This window comes from Pleurodeles waltl, chromosome 10 (genome assembly GCF_031143425.1).
Source record: "Pleurodeles waltl isolate 20211129_DDA chromosome 10, aPleWal1.hap1.20221129, whole genome shotgun sequence".
Lineage (NCBI taxonomy): Eukaryota > Metazoa > Chordata > Amphibia > Caudata > Salamandridae > Pleurodeles > Pleurodeles waltl.
Genome location: NC_090449.1, coordinates 454093206 through 454114988, shown reverse-complemented (window position 1 = coordinate 454114988; position 21783 = coordinate 454093206). Strand labels below are relative to the sequence as shown.

The 21783-nt window shown below is 47.0% G+C and overlaps 2 protein-coding genes across 7 annotated transcripts in view; one reads left to right on the top strand and one right to left on the bottom strand.

Annotated features, from left to right (window-relative positions):
- TMUB1 (transmembrane and ubiquitin like domain containing 1) overlaps positions 1 to 18755 on the top strand; it is a 281266-nt gene extending 262511 nt beyond the window's left edge. Inside the window, exons 5-6 of the mRNA XM_069210740.1 lie at positions 16485 to 16550; positions 16799 to 18755. Of these exons, the coding sequence (XP_069066841.1) occupies positions 16485 to 16517 (33 nt within the window). The 3' untranslated portion in view covers positions 16518 to 16550; positions 16799 to 18755. The remainder of the gene's footprint in view (positions 1 to 16484; positions 16551 to 16798) is intronic.
- SLC4A2 (solute carrier family 4 member 2) overlaps positions 1 to 21783 on the bottom strand; it is a 2186615-nt gene that overhangs the window by 82343 nt on the left and 2082489 nt on the right. For all 6 annotated transcript variants that reach the window (XM_069210734.1, XM_069210733.1, XM_069210737.1 and 3 more), the window contains one exon: positions 21579 to 21748. In XM_069210734.1, coding sequence (XP_069066835.1) covers positions 21579 to 21748 — 170 coding nt within the window. The remainder of the gene's footprint in view (positions 1 to 21578; positions 21749 to 21783) is intronic.

The window sequence follows — 21783 nt, the reverse complement described above, 5'->3', positions numbered from 1 at the left end:
CAGTCTGCATTGCTCAGCGTTCAGCTTGCAGATCACGTTTTTATTTTTTATTAAAATTTTTTAGGTTGAGTGTAAGCGCCAGACCTCAAGTATACTTTACTATACATCTATGGCTTAAAGTTATACCCCTGCTTCCCATTTGTTTGTTTTAGTGTCTTTGAAAAATCCTTCATTGCTAGTGGTCAGTCCTGTTTCTTTGTCCCTCCTTTTCTCATTCGCCCATCCCAGGGAGCAGGGCCCAACTACTATATAAAGACGCTTTGGTTGTTTAATCTGTTCTGAAGGGGACTATTTTTTTTCTTTGCAATAAATGTTTGCCTATGTTCAGCTTCGGTGCAATAGCTGCTTTATTCTTTGTTTCCTGCAGGGCTGCATGGGAAGGCTCTACTTCACACAGCTGCTCCTCCTGCCTTTGCAATGCCAGTGTGATTCAAAATGGGGCTTTAAATCATGGCATGCATTTGATTTTATCAGCGCTTCGGCACCAGAAGCCTATTCTCACAGTTTCTTGTTTTTCATTTGTCATTCATATGCACTGCATGCCACGGCATTGTGGGGCCATGTTCCCATTTTATGGCTCCAAAAGTTCAAAGAACTATTAATTGCCATGACGGGATATGGGATGTCTGTATTTCAGACTACATTTTATTCCCTGAATAACAGCAGATGGAAACCTGTCAGTGTCCCAGAAAGGCTTTGAGCATGTGCGCTTGTTACTGAGACTTAACGCGTTTGTAACAAAACTCACACAGTTAACAAACTTATTGTTCTACGTTCAGCAAGGAACCCATTTTATTGCCTTTCCATTTAACATGGGTAATAAATGTCAAACTAAACAATAACACTGAGGGGTCTGCTTGATGAGGCCAGATGCAGAAGGCTGCGCACTTTCCATTCTCAACCGCATGGAAGACAAGCGGCGAGAAAGTATGTCCTTTGCAGGCAAACTCAGTTAGGCCACCTTACCTCAATCTGCAGAGCACTTAGCCCCTTCACGGGTTCAAACAACTACTGCAATTTGTTCATGCAGGATGCATCGCCTCACAAAATAGGGTTCTTTCTACCACGCGGACTGGGTGTTGGCAGCTAGTGGAACTCTTCATAATGCTAAGCTACACAAAGAGAAAGGCGCGGAATCTGGCTGCAGCTACTGCCCATGGGGTCATCACCACCTCCTATTAGCCAGCCTATGCCCAACACATGTAAACCTTCCACGGACCTCAGCTGCATACTAAGTGGAGGGTGTCACCAGCTTTCCAAGCACGCATCACACACTTACAGCGAGCCATGTATTTTGGAAAATTTGCCTGAACCCAACCTACTCCCATAAATTCAATCCTAAAAGTAGTCTTTTACAGAAACAGGCTTGTCATTTTCCATTTAAGGAAGTAAACTTCATAATCTGCCCCCTTTCTGTTCGTGGTACCCATGGTGAGAGCCCCAAAAGGCTTGCAGTTGACACTGTGCATTATTTTAGTCATGCAGCTCTGGAGTGCCTACGATCATGTCTGGATATGTGTCCCCCAGAAATACACTAAATGCTCTATTCAAGGCCTGAAAAGGGATGTGCAGTTATATAAAAGTGCCTTCATGCATCGCCGGTGCTAGCTTTCCATGTAGACCCAGGATATTCATCTGATCATGTCAAGACCATGCTTCCTGTTGCTTAACTTGGGAACTCAACCCCATTATATGGTGCTAATCTGCACTGTGTGAGCCTGTAATTTCATGCATGGAATTCCAGCCATAAACTCCCACACCGCTTTTCTAGTATTTCCTCCCCTCCGCATGCAACCTCAGGGTGCAGAGTGCAGACCCTACACAAAACTAAACAGATTATTTATGGTCTCTAGCCAGCTGTCTATTACTCATCTTAATTAGTACTTCTTTGTTCTATTGGCACTCACTTTCACACCCTCATCTGTAGTTCGCTAGTTTCTCTATCTTTATCAGCCTGTCTCCATCCCTCTTCCCCTCTCACTCCTCTATTGCTCCTCCTTCTCACATCTCACTTTTTCTCCTGCACATTGCCCAATGTCTGTCTTCTTCTCCCTCTTTTAACCTCACCCTCACATCTTGCTCTACTTCACCTTTCATTCACCTGTAACTGTTCGCTACCTTTCTGTCTCTCCCATCTGTATACATCTCACACACGCACGCTGACTACCTCACCATCTCTTTTGCTCTTTTTACCTTTACCCATCTTTCTCAATAAGCGTTATTTACCTACTTTGCATTTCTCTCTACTGCTTCTCTATACCATACCTCTCACACTCTACCTTCCTCTGTCATCATAGTCCTTCTCAACCTAATTTCTTTGCATCACCTCTTCAACCCTTAATATCTACACTATCTCTTTTCTCTTTACCACACCTCTGTCTTTTCTATACTTTATCTCTACTTCAGTTACCTTTTTACCGTGTCCCTTTTCCTGCTCTCAGTCACCTATTTCACAGCATACCTCTCTCTCACCTCCCCACCTCTGCTTCTCCCAATAACTGCGGCTCTACCTCACCCAACTTATACCTCCACTCCACAATGCTCTATTGTACCTCTCTTCAAACATCTTTCTTTATTCCTCTCTACTGAACTACCTCTCTTCACCACTCCCTTATCTTTCCCTACCTACCAGTTGTATACCACCCTCACCTTTAGTTCTAAATCTCACCCACATAGCTCTCTAAATTTTACACTGTTTGTAACTCACTTTGCTACCTCATCCATCCTCACCTTTCTTTATTACTCTTATCTCAACAGAGGCTGAGATCGCTCTAAAGCATCAGTCACCCATAACTCACCATGTGCTCTTTCAGTCTAGGTTTTCTCTAGGTCCCCACAATAGGTTGGGGAGGCGAGACACCCAAAATAATAATATAAATAAATACAATAAATAATCGCAATATTTTGTTGTTGTTGTTGCAGACAGAGGAAGTGCTTTAGTTATATGTAGGGCCACTGTAATTATGTGGCAGAGAGGATGCGGCTGCGTTGACCAATTTATATGGCAAGAAAGGTCCAGTTAAGCATTTACTTTGCCAATAGCTCTAACTCAAGCAAATGCGCGACCTATTGCATTGCAAATGCTTGTTTTAAAAAAAGTCTGCACTTATGGTGTCATGTGATTTACGAGTGGACAGCAGATGCTCATGAAGCAAGGGCTTTTGTTCCACTCCTGGCAAGATAAGGACCAGTCTGTCTACATTTCCCACATGATAAGGTTGTCTTATCAATTTGAAAACGTGCCATGTTTAATGCATAGGCCTGGATGGAGTGTTTAAATAGAACTTCATTTGAACTGCCAGTGTTCATTAGAAAATACTTTTCTGTTTTTGTTTACTTTTCACTCCAGCCTCATTATGTAGCTCTAGAACACATTTTACAGTCTTTCTCCTTATATTGTCTGTCCGAAGTGTTTAATGATAGAGGGGAAAATATCCGGGGTAGTGTGATTTTGTCTAATTTGTTATAGCAGCCAAGGCATTCAAATACACTTGCCAGGTGGCAACCTTAATTATAGTCCTGCAACCTTGGAGTGGCAGCTCTTAAAAATAATTTCCACATTGCTGATTGAGACAGATGTTTTACCTGTCTCTTTCACTGGTGCCAACTCGCTTCCCAGTTTGTTTTAAGTTTAAGAGGTAAGCTTTGTTGTTAAGTTTGTCACTACCATTATTTTTAATGCCCAAATAATTTATTTTCACACACATACACAACTCATTGTAGCATTTTCTCCTAGACACACCACCTCACTGTTTTCACGTAATATGCAAGAATTGATCCTGTTCATTACCAAGCTGCATCCTGGCCTTTACACAAAGATGCATAAACTCGACCAAACTGTCAATGCAAGCATTAATGCTTGCTTTATAGATGTAGCAGTAGTAGTAGATTTTAGTGTTTATGATTTTAAAACACTGTACAGTACATGTGCTTATTTAAATGCATGTATTTAACATGCACACTTACACCAAGTGTGCATGTATTTAACATGCACACTTACACCAAGTGTTAAAATATCCAGACACTGTATTAATTATGCTGTAGTCCAAGTAATGTTCAGGATTCTCCAGGATGAGGAGAGGACACCTTTACTAAAATAAGGTATGGGATCTTTTTCATTTTAAAAGTGATCTTAACACTATCAAGTGCAGTGGGAGCATTAGCCGCCTGTGCTATCTTACACACCTTTGTTTACTAAGGCACAAGCATGTAAGAAAAGTATGAATGTAATTTTTAACACAGAATCGCCGAGTGTTTGGTTTGATAGCTGGAACCATTTTATTTTCTTGAGCACACTGCACTGTGCATTTTTTGGTCATTATGTTAGGGTTCGTCATAGAAACAACTGTGGTTTGAACGCTGCTGCTTGGCTTCTGTCTTCCCATTACAAGCCCATTTGAAACAAAATACACTGAGACACATGGACGTTTTGCATTTTTTTCTTCATCCATTTCCTAAGAAGATTCGCTTTTCCAGACGATGTGAATATGTATTTTTTATGTAGCATATGAATTGTATAGTGCACACTGTGAACTGAGTTGCATTCAGGTGTCTTGAGAAGAAGTTGTGGGTTCATTTTTATGATGGGACTTGATTGAGATCTCTGGAATTGAGGCAGAATGCCGTGCCAGTTTTGCGCAAGGTCTGTCAATAGATTCTAAAGGTCTCAAGACTACATGCCCCTACAAACATTAGCCTCTACACACCACAGACAGTGATGGTGTGAGGCCAACAACATGAGCTCTAGCCAGTTGAATAAGCACTAGTAGGCAGTTTCCGTGATCGACCACAAGTAATACAGAGGGAGAGCTTTGGGGCTGCTCACTTCAACCAGTGCTTTTTGTGAGGCTTTCATGGCTTTCCATTTCATGGATGGACTGTCCATCAAGACCATGGCTTTCTGTGGGAGGTTACATCATCCTTTTCGTGTTCCCTTTGGGTTTTGTTGATGGACTCAAGCAGTTTGTTTTTTAGACTGCAAAAGTGGCATAACTGACGGGGCTGATGGGGCTGGGGCCCCATTGGTAAATATTCTGGCCACCCCCTTGTAAGGCACTGCCAGCAATAGCCGCAGCTAGCAAAAAGAGACATTGCCATCCCAACCCGGGAACAACAATGTTGTTCCTGTTTTACTCATCACGTTTTACTTACCATTCCCTAACAATATTTGCTTTTTTCAAGATGTTGTATCTGTAGTTTTTTTCATGCAACATATAACTCATGTATAGGTCATGGTGTTAAGAGTTGCTCATATGTAGCTGTGTGAGTTCAGATTGTGGGTGGGCCACGATTGCGACCTGTCGAGTTCAGTCTAATCACAGTGAGAATTCCTCAAAGTGCCTCTCCAAGGGTCATAAACGGGTTCAGAATACCTATTCATCCAATACTTAGCCTCTCTGCAGAGTACACAGAGCAACGATGAAGTGTGTCTACTGTTACTGTAATTACATGCAACAGTGTGTGAATGAGATGCACAGCTTTTAAAACATTGACATGGCAAACGTTAAAGAAAATGCAGGGCATACAAGTGAGTGGGTGTATTGTGTGGGGGGGGATTAGTGGTAGTGTAGGTGAAACAAGAAAATGCAAGCATTGAAGAAATGACTTATTTTTAATTATTAAGGGGGTCATAATGACTTCGGCAGACGGTGTCCAGATGGTCAGGTTGCCGCCAGTGGGGACACCTACCCTTGGGCTCCTAAGAGTCCCCTGCTGGGTCAACAGCGGGGAACGGCCTACAACACTGACGCCTGCTCATAACAGAGCCGGTGGCAATGCTGTAGTTTGTAGGATGCACTAGCACCTGTTGCGATGTTCACGCAACGGGGTTGGCCAGGGGGCCCCGGGGGCCCCTGCATTGCCCATGCCCCTGGGGCACCCTGCCCTCCGTCTCCGCCAGCCTTTACATGGCAATACTACTGCCGTGTAAACGCTGGTTGGGGGAGGGTTCGTAATCCCCAGGGAGGCCCTGCTTGCAACGCTACCCTGGCAAAATACGCCTGCCAGGACCTCCTGTGGAGGAAAACTGGCAGTGCTGGTGGTCTGACCGCGCCATGACCGCCACAGTCATGATGTGGTGTTCAGACTGCCACCAAAGTGGTTGGACCACCACTTTGGCGGTGGTCAGACGGGCACCAAGACTCTGGCCGTCAACAGACTGCTAGGGTCATAATTATGCCCTAAGTGTTTATCATATTTGTTGCATCCCAACTGCTGCATCATTTCCATGTTGGATCTTCTGAAGGCTTGTATGTGGCTCAGCCCTCCCTATGAATTTCCTAGCTCACCTAGTTCAATCGCTTGCGCAGTCTGAATGCCAGGGAAAAGCTGCATCACAGGCGGTGTAACACAAAATGCAGATTTATATACCAGTTTAGCGTAATGGATATTAATAAAGAAGCACATGGGCACATGGCTGTTTGTTATAAACTGAAATCCTAGGTAACTATTTGGTCGCTTATCCTAATTGAGTCTCTGGAACAGTCACATGCATTAAAAAAAAAAAAAAAAAACATTATCTCCACAAGCGTCCATTATGAATCTCATACTTCCCATTACATAAATGTGTGATATCATAGTTGTCCCTGCTTGACAGTCACATACATTGCTTATAACACTTAGTACTTTTGCTAAAGATATTGTCCCTCATTACAACATTGGCGGTAAATGCCGCTTACCGCCGTGCAGAAGACCGCCAACACACCGCCGCAGCTGCGTAATTTTGCCACAGGTATTACGACCCACAGCTCGGAATCTGCCAAAATCTAGACACCCACACAAGTCTGCCACACCAAAGGTCAGTGATAAACTGCCGATAGCAAAACCTCCACCGTCACGCCAACAGGAATATGCCCACACTATCACGACCCACGAGGCGGTGTTTCAACCGCAGTATTCCATTGGCGGTACACACCGCCGCGCTCAAAATACACACACATCTACAAAAGACTACCACATTGGACAATTCCAAATACACACACCTGATACACATACACACACCACTCCCACACACCCAATACAATATAAACACACACCCACATTACCCACAAACCGTTCCTTCCAAAAATTCTGACGAAGGCCAGAGAGACAGCACAGCAAAGACAACACCAGCATACAGAGGCACACAACACCATCACACATACACATCCACGCACAAAACACCACACACCCCTAAACATCACCCCACACATTACAACACACACCACCTCACACATCACCCACCCCACCCCATGGCACTGCAAAGACACCCCAGGTTTTCTGAGGAGGAGCTCAGGGTCATGGTGGAGGAAATCATCTGGGTCGAGCCACAGCTATTCGTATCACAGGTGCAGCACACCACCATGGCTAGGAAGATGGAGCTATGGCGCAGAATCGTGGACACGGTCAACACAGTGGGACAGCATTCAAGAACACAGGATGACATCAGGAAGAGGTGGAACGACCTACGGGGCATGGTGCGTTCCGTGGTCTCAAGACACCACATCGCGGTTCAGAGGACTGGCGGCGGACCCCCACCTCCTCCCCCACAACTAACAACATGGGAGGAGCAGGTCTTGGCTATACTGCATCCTGAGGGCCTCGCAGGAGTAGCAGGAGGAATGGACTCTGGTAAGTCAAATCTTAACTATTACATCCCCCACCCTACCTGCATGCTATCACATACCCCCACCCTCCCCCTCACCCTATCACTCCAACTCCTCACAGATGTCCCACTATCACAAACCACACATCCCAACACCAGGCCCTGCATGCAACAACAAACCATGGACACCCATCACCAATGCATGGCCACTACACATACCCACACAGACCCTAAACAATTAGCACACAAGGTCCTACACATGAATGGAAGCACTGGGGTACAGGGCCACCCACCCCTCTTGCTCACCATGGCACACACAGATGCAATAATCATGCCTTTACACCCCTGCAGGACCCCTACCCAACGTCACCGGACAGGAGGTTCCAGACATGTCCACTCCACCCACAGAAGAGGCCCACAGTGATGACAGCAGCTCTGTCCAACTGGATCTAGATGACCAGCCCGGCCCATCTGGGACCTCGGGACAGTCGGTTCCCCTCACACTGGCACAGGCCACCACAGAGCCTCCCCCCTCAGGAAACACCAGCACAGCACCCACCCAGCAGGCCCATACCTCTGTCCCCAGGACACGTCAAGCACCAGTGTGTCTACCACTACAGGGAACCCAGGCTAACCCACCACCCCAAGAACAGCAGGGACCTGGGGGTAGTGGTAGTCGGCACACGGTTCAGGGGACAGAGGCCCAGGAAAACAGGGGAACTGGCAGGGCTGCTGTGCGACGGGGATGACAGGCCCATAGAACCCACTCTCCACGAGGCCCTCTCCAACATCATGGGAGCCTACCATCATTCCCAGGAGACGACGGCAACGGTACTGGCCAAGTTTCAGGAGACCCAGTGGCTGCAGGAAGAACAGTAATTTGGGTTCGGGGAGGAACTCACATCCATCAATACCACCCTGGGCACCATTGTAGGGGTGCTGAAGGAACTCGTGAACACCAGGAGGGACACTGTGGCACAACAAGGGGCCCCTGACACTAGCCTGGACGATGAACTGCCCACCACCTCCGCCAGCACTAGTGGACAGGAGGCACCGCCACAGGACCACGACACCAGCACCCAACCCCCTGCAGATGGAGAACCACCCCGCAAGCTGTCCCTGAGATCCAGGACAAAGACAGAGAACAATGCCAAGACCCCCGCCAAGAAATGAGACCACCCTGATTGTCATCCTTCTGTCCCACTTTGTCACCCTGTACGTCCTTAAACTGCTCCAGCTCCACTTCCTATGCCCCTTTGGACAATGCACCTGTGAGACTAATAGACTGGACTCTGCCATGGACATTCCTCCACCATAACCCCTGACCATTTTACAACCCCCTCCACTATTTAGCACTTAAATAAACACCCTTAAATCACAAAACAATCTGGAGTCAGTCTGTGCTTTCACCAATGTGTATTTGCAATAACTGATGGAAATAGCAATGTCCATTGTATTGTCAACACACCTATGTCACACAGCTGTAGCCCATAAGGAAACATAGCAGAGGTAACACAGTGGGACCCACATCTGTGAAATCGAAAGGAAAGTGACAAATCAGGGTCCATACACTGGGTGAAAGTGACAGACAGATGAGAGGTAGAACAAGTGTATCAGATGTAGGAGGCAGTGATGTCTTCTTACCTGTGTCTCACAGGAAGTATTGATGGATCACAGTGTTTCTGTTGTCTATCCTCTTCTTCTGCCTCCTCTTCTTCACTGTCCACAGGCTCCACAGCTGCCACAACACCTCCTTCAGGACCTTCCTCCTGCAGAAAAGGCACCTGTTGTCGCAAAGCCAAGTTGTGCAGCATACAGCAGGCCACGATGATCTGGCACACCTTCTTTGGTGAGTAGTAGAGGGAACCACCTGTCATATGGAGGCACCTGAACCTGGCCTTCAGGAGGCCGAAGGTCCTCTCTATAACCCTCCTAGTTCGCCCATGTGCCTCATTGTAGCGTTCCTCTGCTCTTGTCCTGGGATTCCTCCCTGGGGTCAGTAGCCATGACAGGTTGGGGTAGCCAGAGTCACCTGCAAATGTTGAGGGACAACTGTTAGACACACACTAACCCTTAGGGACAACCCCAGACGCAGACAACTATTCACACTGTATAGGGTCCATGTCCTCACCTAATAGCCACACACGGTGCCTCTGGAGTTGCCCCATCACATAAGGGATGCTGCTATTCCTCAGAATGTACGCGTCATGCACTGAGCCAGGAAACTTGGCATTCACATGGGAGATGTACTGGTCGGCCAAACACACCATCTGCACATTCATAGAATGGTAACTCTTCCGGTTTCTGTACACCTCTTCACTCCTGCAGGGGGGACCAAGGCCACATGTGTCCCATCAATGGCACCTATGATGTTGGGGATATGTCCCAGGGCATAGAAGTCACCTTTCACTGTAGGCAAATCCTCCACCTGAGGGAACACGATGTAGCTGCACATGTGTTTCAGCAGGGCAGGCAACACTCTGGACAACACGTTTGAGAACATAGGCTGGGACATCCCTGATGCAATGGCCACTGTACTTTGAAAAGATCCACTTGCCAGGAAATGGAGTACTGACAGGACCTGCACTAGAGGGGGGATACCTGTGGGATGGCGGATAGCTGACATCAGGTCTGGCTCCAACTGGGCACACAGTTCCTGGATTGTGGCACGATCAAGTCTGTAGGTCACAATTACATGTCGCTCTTCCATTGTCGACAGGTCCACCAGCGGTCTGTACACCGGAGGATGCCGCCATCTCCTCACCTGCCCCAGCGGACGTGCTCTATGGATGAGAACAGAGAGCAGAGGGTCAGCCAACACTGAGGTACGAAAACACAACTTTATTGCACACATCTGTCAATCCGCTATGTGCCTGTCTTAGTGTGCAAGCAAGGCCTAGATATGTGTGACGCATTTAAAATGAATACCATGTGGCCCCTGAAATGGCGGCTGCCTGACCTGTAAGGTGGGACAATTGGATATGAGGTAACTGCGCTGGCGTTGTACACTGTCGCGGTAGGCGGTCAAAGACCACAGCGCAATCCTGCATTGGTTAACATTGGACCCTATGGCTCCCAGGAGCCAATGACGATGTACGCCGGCGGTGACGGTACCCACCGCCGCGGACATGACCGCCATTTTCTGTCTGTTCAGTCACTTGATACCTGTTCTTCGACAGGAGAGGACCTACACTGCAAGTGCTGCTGTGATCTCAGTCTGGAAGCGACAGTGGCTACAGTGTCTGGGGAAAGGGCCCCTGCCTTCACATCAGAGGAGTTGGACAAACTAGTGGATGGGGTCCTCCCCCAGTACACACTACTCTACGGTCCTCCAGACAAACAGGTGAGTACACTGTGAGCATGCTGCATGGGAAATGCCTATTTGGAGTGGTGTGGATGGGAGATGTGGGGGGGGAATGAGGCGTGCATGAAACAACGGTGAGTGTATGTGCGTCAGGGCAAGGCTGGGAATGTGGGCCAATGAACGTGATGGTCCGGACTGTTATATTTTCTCCTTTTCCCCTGTACTATTCCTGTAGGTCAGCGCCCACCAGAAGAAGGTTATTTGGCGTGCCATCGCTAAGGAAGTCCAGACCCTGGGGGTCCACCACAGATGGAGCACACACTGCTGTAAAAGATGGGAGGACATTCACCGCTGGAGCAAGAAGACAGCGGAGTTCCAGCTGGGGATGGCCTCCCAACGTGGGGGGGTGCCCGTCGCACCATGACCCCCCTGATGTTTCGGATCCTGGCAGTGGCGTATCCGGAGTTGGATGGGCACTTGAGGGCATCACAGCAGCCACAAGGGGGTGAGTACACTCTCATTCAGCTTATTCAGCGCGCATGGGAGGTGTCTGGGTGGGGAGGTGGGCAGTGGGTTACCCTAGGCCAGGGCGAGTTTTGCAGGCAAGGTTCCTTTGTGAGGCAGGCTCTGTGGCACCCCACCCCACCAGTGTTAAGAGCCATCTACCCCTAGTCAGGCTCCTGTGACTTCCATGTGTGCAGCAATCGGGCATAGGCCTTGTACCCCATGTCCCTGTGTTTAATTAGGGAACTCTAAGTGCATGGCGTAGTGCAGAGGGCTGCTGCGTCTGTAGTGTCCGCCAACGGTAGCGGTATTGCATGCACTGAACATGTCTTTCTACTTTCTTTCCCCCCCTTTTTGTGATCTCCCTGTTCTTATGTGCATTAGCATCATCAGGCGGAGGAGCAGTGCCACCGGAGCAGGAGGGAGCTGCATCCCACATGGCCCTGGAGGGCGAGACTACGGACTCCGAATTCACCAGTGGGACGGAGGGCGAGGGGAGCTCCACGACAGGGACAGGAGCTGTGACCAGCGACACCAACTCCTCCTCTTATGGGAGCTCCCTTGTGGTGGCGGGCCCCTCTGTGCCCACCACATCTACAGGTACAGCCGCCACCCCCCCTACCAGCACCGCCCTCCCAGCAGCCCCTCAGCGTGTGTCCCGTGGCTGCTCACCCAGGAGGGTGGGCATCTCCTTTGCCCAAGGCACCTCAGCCCCTGCCCCAGTCAGCCCTGCTGCCCTCAGTGAGGAGGCCATTGACCTCCTCAGATCCCTCACTGTTGGGCAGTCTACCATTCTGAAAGCCATCCAGGGTGTAGAGAGGCAGTTGCAACAGACAAATGCATACCTGGAGGGCATTCATTCTGGTCTGGCAGCCCAACAGCGAGCTTTTCAGACTCTGGCCTCAGCACTGAGGGCAGCCATTGTCCCTGTGTCCAGCCTCCCCCCTCCAACTTCCTCCACCCAGACCCAATCCCCAGTACCTCAGCCTATCCCAAGCACACCATCAGACCAGCATGCACACACCCCAACACACAAGGGTACCTCTGGCAAACATAAGCACCACACATCCCACAGGCACTCACACAAGCATCATACCCATGCAGACATACCAACAGCCACTGCCTCCACTGTGTCCCCCTCCTCCACGTCTCCCTCCTCCCTCACTGTCAGGTCTCCACTCACACCTGCATGCGCTACATCTTCAGCTACTACGTCCATCACCAGCACGCCCATCACCACACACTGCTCACCACCACCACTACCATGAACACATCCCCTGTGTCCTCTCCCAGTCTGTCTGTGAGCCCACCTCCCAAACTATACAAATGCAGTCACACACTCTCCCAACAGCCATCTACCTCATGAGAGCCTCCAGCCCATGCACCTTCACCCAAAGTCAGCAAACACCTACAACCACTACCTTTTTCTCCACTCCCAAACCCCCTCCATCTACCCATCCCAGTGTGTCTAAAAAACTTTTCCTGTCAAACCTTGACCTCTTACCTACACCTCTCCCACCCCTTCCGTCCCCTAGGGCCCGCCGTTCCAGGTCCCAACCCAGCACCTCGGACACCACATCACCGGGAACAGTGGTGCCAGCAGTAACCGGCTTCTGGAGTGCGCCAAGCAGCAGGGCAGCCAGTGTACCAAGGAGCCAGCCCAAGGACATTCCCCCACCTCAAAAACTAAAGAAGTTGGCCAGAGCCCGGAGGGAGAAGGCCAAAACACCTGCCACCAAGGGCTCTCCCAGGACTACAGTTGTGAGTGGCAAGACAGCTGCGCCACCATCCAAAGTGGGGAAGGGCCAGAGGAAGAAAGGGAAGTCGCCGCCAACCTGCACGGCGGACAAGACCGCCACCGGCACCGCCACATGCACCACCGCCACGGGTACTGCTGCCCAGGACACCGCCGCCAGCAGCACGCTCACAGAGCCACCCACCAGCACCGCTGCCCAGGACACCGCCGCCAGCAGCACGCTCACTGAGCCACCCACCAGCATTCCTGCCCACATCCTGTGCCAGTGGCACCACCGCAGACATGGCTGCCATCCCCAGTGGTCAGTCGTACGTGGCTGGCGTTAAGTTCCAGGGGCCTGGACAGCTTCCATGTTGGCCCACCGTCAGTGGAGTATCACATCCACCACCTGAGTCCTTGGCAGGATGAAGCACTCTGGGCACAAAGCCCCCTCCAGAACCAGTGGAGAGATACATTCACTACCTGAGTCCTTGGCAGGATGAAGCACTCTGGGCACAAAGCCCGCTCCAGAACCAGTGGAGAAAGGCAGCCACTACCTCAGTCCTTGGCAGGATGAAGCACTCTGGGCACAAAGCCCCCTCCAGAACCAGTGGAGTATCACATCCACTACCTGAGTCCTTGGCAGGTTGAAACACTCTGGGCACAAAGCCCTCTCCAGATCCAGTGGAGACTGTTATCCACTTGAGAGACTGTGGCTTTACACTCCCCAGGATAAAGCAGTGGGCAACCCACCCACTGGAGAGACTTGGGAGACTGTGGCTTTGCACTCCCCAGGATAAAGCAGTGGGTAAACCACCCACTGGAGAGACTTGTGAGACTGTGACTTTGCACTCCCCAGGATAAAGCAGTGGGCAAACCACCCACTTGAGAGACTGTGGCTTTGCACTCCCCAGGATACATCAATGGGCATGGAGCCCGCTCGTGGAGCTGGCGTCGTGCACTCATCCGGCTGAGGTGCCCCCCCCTTCCTTTCCCCCTGAGGTGCCTGTTCTATTTTGACCTGATGCGCCTGCAGTGTTCTCTCCATTTGGATCGGGTATTGAGTGTGGGCCTCGCCCATGCATTTTGGGCCCATTGGTCCATGGACTATGTAGGTGCAGTACATGGACTTGAAATCTTGGTTTACATATTTGTTAATAGTGTATATATATTTTTGACTAATGGATTTTTCCTGATTACAATCGTTCAAATCATTTACTTTTGTCCTTGCGTTCTTCAAGGGGGGGTAGGGAGGGGGAAATGTAATGTTTCAACATGTATTTGTGTGTATGTTGTGTGTGAGGGTGGGGGTGTTGCGTGTTGAGCGTCACTCTCTTTTTCCTCCCCCCTCCCCTGTGTCGTAGGTGCAGTACTCACTGTGGTGGTCGTCGCCATCAGTCGTGCTCCGGGTAGAGTAACAGGAAGGCAATGGCAGGTAGAATTTGGAGTTCCAGCTCCACGGCGTCCTGGTTCCTCGTGGGGTGTGTAGAGGTGAGCGTTTTCCCTTCCAAGTCTTGTTTCTGCCGTGTTTTTGTTCGCGTTGAATCCACCCCGGAAAAGGTGGCGGATTGGCCTCTCGTAATGGTGTGGGCGGTACATTGTCTTCCGCCTGTCTGTTGGCGGTGACCACCATGCTGTTTGTTTGTACCGCCGCGGCAGTCGGAGTGTTAAAGTGTCTGTCTATGTTGGCGGTTTCCGCCATTGTCGTGATTCCATTTTTTTTCCTGCTGGCCTGTTGCCGGTCTTACCGCCGCTTTACCACCGACCGCCAGGGTTGTAATGAGGGCCATAGTCTTCAATTACAGGTTTTCAGACTATAAGGTATTTGGATTTTAACGGTCAGGCGTGAGTACCCACCCAGAAAAGGTAATTCTGTTTACGTTTCTAGTTGGATTTGTGGGTTGCTGGGTAAATAAATTCCCAATCTGCACCCTTTTTTCTTTTGCAGGTTTGTGAGACCATACTATGCATGCAATTTGACAGGCAGCCATGAGTACAGGCAGAAAAATATAGGTAACTATTTGTTAAATTTAAACTGGGGTACACCTAGTACTTTGTAATATAAAAACATGCTTTAGCCACCTTTTTTCTGTTGCAGGTTTCGCAGACAGTTCCACGCACACATACATTTGAACGGTGTATCTGAGTACAAGCACAACAGGTAGTTGTTTATTGGAGTTAAACTGTGGTGTACCTGGTACATTGTAATACAGCAACAGGTCGTATATAAGATATCACTTCTAGAACTGTTAAAATGTTCAAATTCTATTTCTATCCCATGGGTTAAACACGTATCGAGCTGGTTCTGTACATTGGGACTAGGAGACTTTTGGGAAAATCCCCACAAACTTGAGAAATCCCATGTAAAAGTATTGAAGGGTGTCTGCTGGTCCCATGTATGGAACGACTATATTAGCTGTAAATCTCATGGCCGTCTAACTAATCTTTTTATTGGCTTCAAATGGTTCCCACACTTTGAACTATATTTAGATATAATACCTGACCTACTAGGCAAAGGACATTGGGCCTGATTACAACTTTGGAGGACGGTGTTAATCCGTCCCAAATGTGACGGATATACCACCTACCGTATTACGAGTTCCATAGGATATAATGGACTCGTAATACGGTAGGTGGTATATCCGTCACATTTGGGACGGATTAACATTGTCCTCCAAAGTTGTAATCAGGCCCTATATGCCAGATTTCGTTTTGGGACATTACCACTGAAGACCCTGACGAGTAGATGGATACCCAATGCCACATCTGATATTTGCCCCGTGTGTGGTATTACTCCAGAAACAGTAGAACATTTTATTTTTTTCTGTCCCGCATACTCATCCCCCAGGTCTAAGTGGATACTCAAAATTTGCCAGGAAATGAAGATAAGGAAATGTGTTTTAGCCTTGAGGTTCTTAAAAAGCCACAGCTCCAATGTTTTAATTTATGGTGTAAGCAAGTTTTTAGTGGCAGCGTGGCGCATACGTAATTTTTATATAAACAACGATTTTTAACGGGATTTATAGATTGGGCAACTGGGGCTTTTATCATTAGATATTGGCTTAGGATGGAACTGTATTATTTTATTTATGATGCTATTTATTTTTGTATTGTATTGCTTTGATGGTCTGTTGATCGAATAAAGCTTGTTGTTGATGATGATGATGACAGCAACATGCTTTAGCCACCTATTCCTGTGTTCCAGGTTTCACAGAAAGTGCCACAAACAAACACATTTGAACTGACACATGTTGAGTACAAGTACAATAACAGGTTATTGTTTGTTAGAGGTAAACTGCAGTACACCTGGTACAATGGAATATAACAGCATGATTTACCCATCTTTTCTTCTGTTGCAGGTTTTGCAGACAGTACCACACACAAACATTTGAAAGGGCAGACATGAGTACAAGCAGAAAAAACAGGTAATTGTCTGGTAGAGTTCCCTTGTGGTGAACATGGTATATATGCTGTAGCACAATGTGCTGATACAATCTTTACATCTATTGCAAGCTTTACGAAAGTACTACATATAAGTTAGAACGAACCGGTGAGAGAACAGAAAAATACAGGTAATTACTTGCTACATTTTGCCAGCGATGCCTCAATACTTTGTGACAGATTGCATTCATGAGAATAGGCACCAACTTTAACCATTTTCCTTTTTTTGCAGACTTTGTAGCGTAACCAGTAATCACAAAAATGTTCACGTGCAAAGCTGTAACTTGCGCAGAGTACAATGCCACAAAGGAAAAACTGTTGCTGCTTTTTCAAGGAAGAGTGGATGAAGGAAATTGTGGAGGCTGAGATGCAGAAGTCACCAAGCAAGTTTCACGTGCAACTCGGGGAGCTGTTTCCATACAGTCCAGAGGCGGGCTTGATTTGCAAGGCATGTGCTGATGCAAAGATTGTTGGGGACGTTTCTACAGGGAAGAAATGAAGTGATGGCTGGAAACTAGATTACCTGAAACGCCATCTAAATAGCAAAGTCCATGACTCTACTTTTGTGATACTGAGAAACAGAAGTGCTACTGCCAGGTTTGGTTATGGAGTGTGGACAATGCTAACAGAAACTGCCACTGACAAAGCAAGCAGACTAAAAGGGGTTGAATGGCAAAGATCCCTGCCCGAGGACATAGATTCTCATCCACAACATGTTGTTGGCAGTCAAGATGAACATTTAAATGTTGTCTGGCCAAAACCTCCATGACCACCTAGCTTTGTATGTGAAGATACCAGAGAGGTGGAGGAGCAAGAACTATGCCTTTGAATTACTTGAGGCCATCAACAGTGTGATACACTCAGAGACTATGGAAGAACTTTGCAACGCTCTGTATCACACATTGATAACTGATGAGAGCACAGATATTTCTGTTACAAAAATGCTCATCCTGTATTTTAATTTCCGAACTGTAACATCACAGAGCACAAAACAGTGTTTAGGGGAATAGTGAAACTGGCTAGTTGTGTCACAACTATTGTGAAAATATTCTACGGTGTAAATGAACTAGACTTTATGAAAATGGTCATGTTGACATCAGGTGGTGCATCTGTGATGCTGGGCAAGGATTATGGTGTTGCTACTCGCCTTCAACAATCCATTCTTTATCTAGTTGATCAGCACTGTGTCGCCCATCAAGAAGATGTGGGAGTTGATGATGCTTGGAAGAGGGTTCCAATGATTAAAGACATGGAGACATTATTGAGGACTGTCTACACTGTGTTTCCCAGATGTGCTGCTAGGAAGTCCAAGATGGATGATATCACATCAGTGACTGAATGTGAAGTGGTCTCCTTCTGGCCACTGAATAAAGTGCGGTGGCTTTCAAGGCATTTTGCAGTTGGTGCACTAATTCATAATTATTAGGCTGTTCTTAAGTACTTTGAGCATGAGGAATTTGAGGAGAATGATCCAGTTGGTAAATATTGTCCTAAAAAGCTATAGTACTCAAACCACCATATTTCCCTTGCAGTACTTGATGACATTCTGGGTGAATTTTCATCTTTGTGCAAACTGTTCCAAAAAGTTCTCTGATCACTTTTGAAGCTGTACATAATGCAAGAGCAAATACTGGCCAAATCAAGGAACAGTATTGGGGGCACACTGTCTTTTGGAGCAGCACAGTAAGAGATCTGATGGTGGTACAGGGAAGGACACGAGTTTGACAGTGGGCCTGTTTTGCCTTTCGTTTCCCTTCTTTTTGAGCACATGTAAAAAAGGTTCCCTGAAGACCAACTGAAAGAATGGGCAAGTTTTCAATTTCATGCAATACCAACACAATCACTTTTGATTATGGGACTGAGAATGTACAAAGACTTGTTGAAAAGTATAAGAAAGTCTAGGACCGGGGTGATTGTGAAACAAGAGATTATGTTGTTTGGCAATCCCGAGAATATAAATATGTGGTGGCAGAACATGTAAAGAGTGGGTTATTTATCACCTTTCAAGACATAGTGAATTACACTATACTCAGTGCTGCTCAGTATAGTGTAGTGGTACATCAAATTGCAGATATGTTATGTAATTGTGCAACATATTGTATATGTGTGATCTTGAATAGGCTCCCGACATTTCCCCGCCCTATGAACACAGCTCCATTTGAGACTCTTTAGTAAAATCTTGCAATGGTACCACTGTAGGAGTCCTGCTCTTTTCTAAACCTGGAGTGCACTTGTCTGTATAACCAATTCATGTCATGGCATGTGTATCTAAATTGCAAACATGTCTTAAGACCCCTCATATGATGCTGTATGTGTGGAAATGCACTGTCGTTTTATTTTTTAAGCAGCATTTTGGAGTGGTATTTACACTGATATTTGTAGCTGCACTTGCATGCATGGTCGTGTTCTTTGCGCACATAGCCTTGGCTGCAGTACGCAGAGACCTAACCGTGCCGCACACAAAGGAAACATATTAGAGGGAACACTAGATTGGAGAGCCAATCTAAGCATACCACCACTGGACTGGTGTGAGGGAGAATGGAACTAGGGTATCTAGCACCCCCCGGGCCTGTCGCCCTCAACTCGGAGAATCCTCAGGGGTCAAAGAACCCTCAAGAGCAGTTAGGGAACTCCTTGCCAGCCCCTAGGCTGCAAGTGACGGCCTGTCCAGGCTCCCACTTGGAGCCCGCACCTCTCAGTGGAAGGCCTGGGGCTTGGCTCTTGACACCAACACCTATCAGTGGACTCTGTTGGAAGCTGCCCTCATGGGCAGAATTTTCTTTGGTTTGGGCACAGTCGTTCGATCCATTGGGTGGAATGGGCCACATCATGTTTTTGGCCATGATGGTACTGTCTGCCTACTTTGGTGCATCTGTAAGCAACCTAAGGTTACATGCTTCACAGATGGGGTGCAGTAGTGAGGAGAAAGGTTCACCATATGTCAGTCCAGTGGCTCAGGAGGGTGCTGACAGAGAGATCCAACTGAGTTCAGAGGGATATAGAAGTGACAAGTGGCACTTCAGATGAGGCTCCTGTCCAAGGTTCTATCGCCTAACCAGGGAAGCTCATCAAGGTATGGATTAGTCTACCCTGGCTTTTGGCTGGAGGGGGATTCATGTTGGACTAAGACCTCTCTGCAGGGTCACCCCTAAACTTTTTGACTTCACCCCTTCTGTTTACTGAACCCATTTTTGTTGGTTTTCAGGATTCTGTGCACTTTATCACTGCTAACCAGTGCCAAGGTGCTTGTTCTCACTCCTTAAAACATAGTAAAATTGTCTTACACCCAATTGGCACATTTAATTTTCTTGTAAGTCTCTAGTAAAGTTGTACTACATGTGCCCAAATTAAATGCTTCTAGTGCAGGCTTCTCCAACGAGTAGCTTGGGAGCTACTTGTAGCTCTCAAGCTATCTGTAAGTAGCTCTCCTGTCCGCAGCCCAGCCCACTAAATAAAGTTGTTTGCTTGTGTGAATGAATATATGCATATCAAAATTGAAAAGAGTGTAAACAAGACAAAAATATTTGAATCTCCGGGACTACTAAACTGATGTAGAAGAAAGAATGGCAGAATTTCCAAAATATATTTAAAGCTGATATTTGAGTACTAAATCAGTTGGTGTTATTAATATTACCTTGGTGCCATGGGTGCTGCAGGTAGGACTGTTAGGTATTACCCACATAAAGGCATTCCAAATTGACAAACCTTTTTTAACGCTGCTGCTGGCAACCCCACTTGGTGTACTGAGATGACCACTGGTGCTAATATTGCAAAGGGTGGCCAGTAATGTAATCTTGTCTGAAGTGGCAACTACTATAACACAAAATACTAATAATATAAGTAGCTCAGGATGATTTTCTTCGAACATAAGTAGGCCTTATTGGAGAGCATTTTGGAGGGCCCTGTAAGTAGCCTTTTATAACACGTCGCAGGCCAACCATTGCAGCCAGTGTGCTGTTTTAAACTGTCTATTCAACAAGGCAAAATAAACCTTTTGCCAAGCGTAGACCTCCCTTTTTAATACCTCTGGTTCACCCCTAGGTTAGGCCCTAAACTGCACCTAAGACAGGTTGCATTGTATTTAAAAAGCTGGACATGTACTTTTTAGTTTTGCATATTGTGGTAGTAAAAAACTGATAAATTAATTTTTTACTGCTGTGAGGCCTACCTCTCTCATGGGATAACATTGAGTTGACTTATTACATTTAATCAGTGTTTACTTTTGATTAGGAACAAGTAGAAATGTCCTATTTGGTCTCGAATGAATTTGAACTTAAAATCTTCTTTAATGGTAGAGTGGATTTTAAATTACAATTTTGAAAATGCCACTTTCAGAAAGATAGTAACTGCAACTGAACCTGTCTGAGCCCTGCTGGCCTCTGATGGTGTGAGTTGCTTATCCTCGAGAGGTGCCTCCCAGGTCCTGGACCCTTGACTGTCATGAGTTGAGTTCTTCCTGTTAAATCCAAAAGTTCATAACTCTGCACGCCAGACATTAAGAAGGTAACTTTTTCAGATGGACTAATCTGGTGCCTGTATCTGGCCTGCACTCCATTGCAGCCAGCCTGAAATTGTGACTTTGTCTAGGTCCACATGAACAGATACCCACAGTTAGCATTTTCTGCTTCTTTGCTCTATTTTTATTGCACCTATAAAATTGCATAACTCCAGTTCTACTGATTTTTGCCACTTTGATCCAAAATTACTCTATTTTTATCTTTTTGATTTGAGATTTTTCTTGTGTTGTGTTTTCACTTTATAACTGTTTGTGTGCTGCATACTTACTTAACACAGTGCCTCTAAGTTCAGCCTGAATGCTTTTGTGCCAAGCTATCGGAGGGTTAAACATGTGTCAGTTTAGTGTCTTTTGTGGTTCACAATGACAAGGATTGTGGCTGTTGCTTGAGAAGGGTTTTTACCCCCACAATTAAACACTCAATTTCTCTCAATGGCCCTAGAGCCTTGCTTACATGCTGAAGTGGCAACCCCTAATACCAAAATTGGCATCTCACCTTTTTAACATATGAGGCATCGGGGTGGTGTTTAGGAGGCATCAGGAGAAGCTTCAGACGCTCGTAAAACTGTATGCCATTAAGGGATGTGACGCCCATGTACAGGAAGATACCAAAAAGCACAGCAAGTGGGATCTGACGCAGGAGATCTCCTATGACTATAGAGAGACCTGCAGAAAAAAACAAATGCAAAATCAGGAGAATG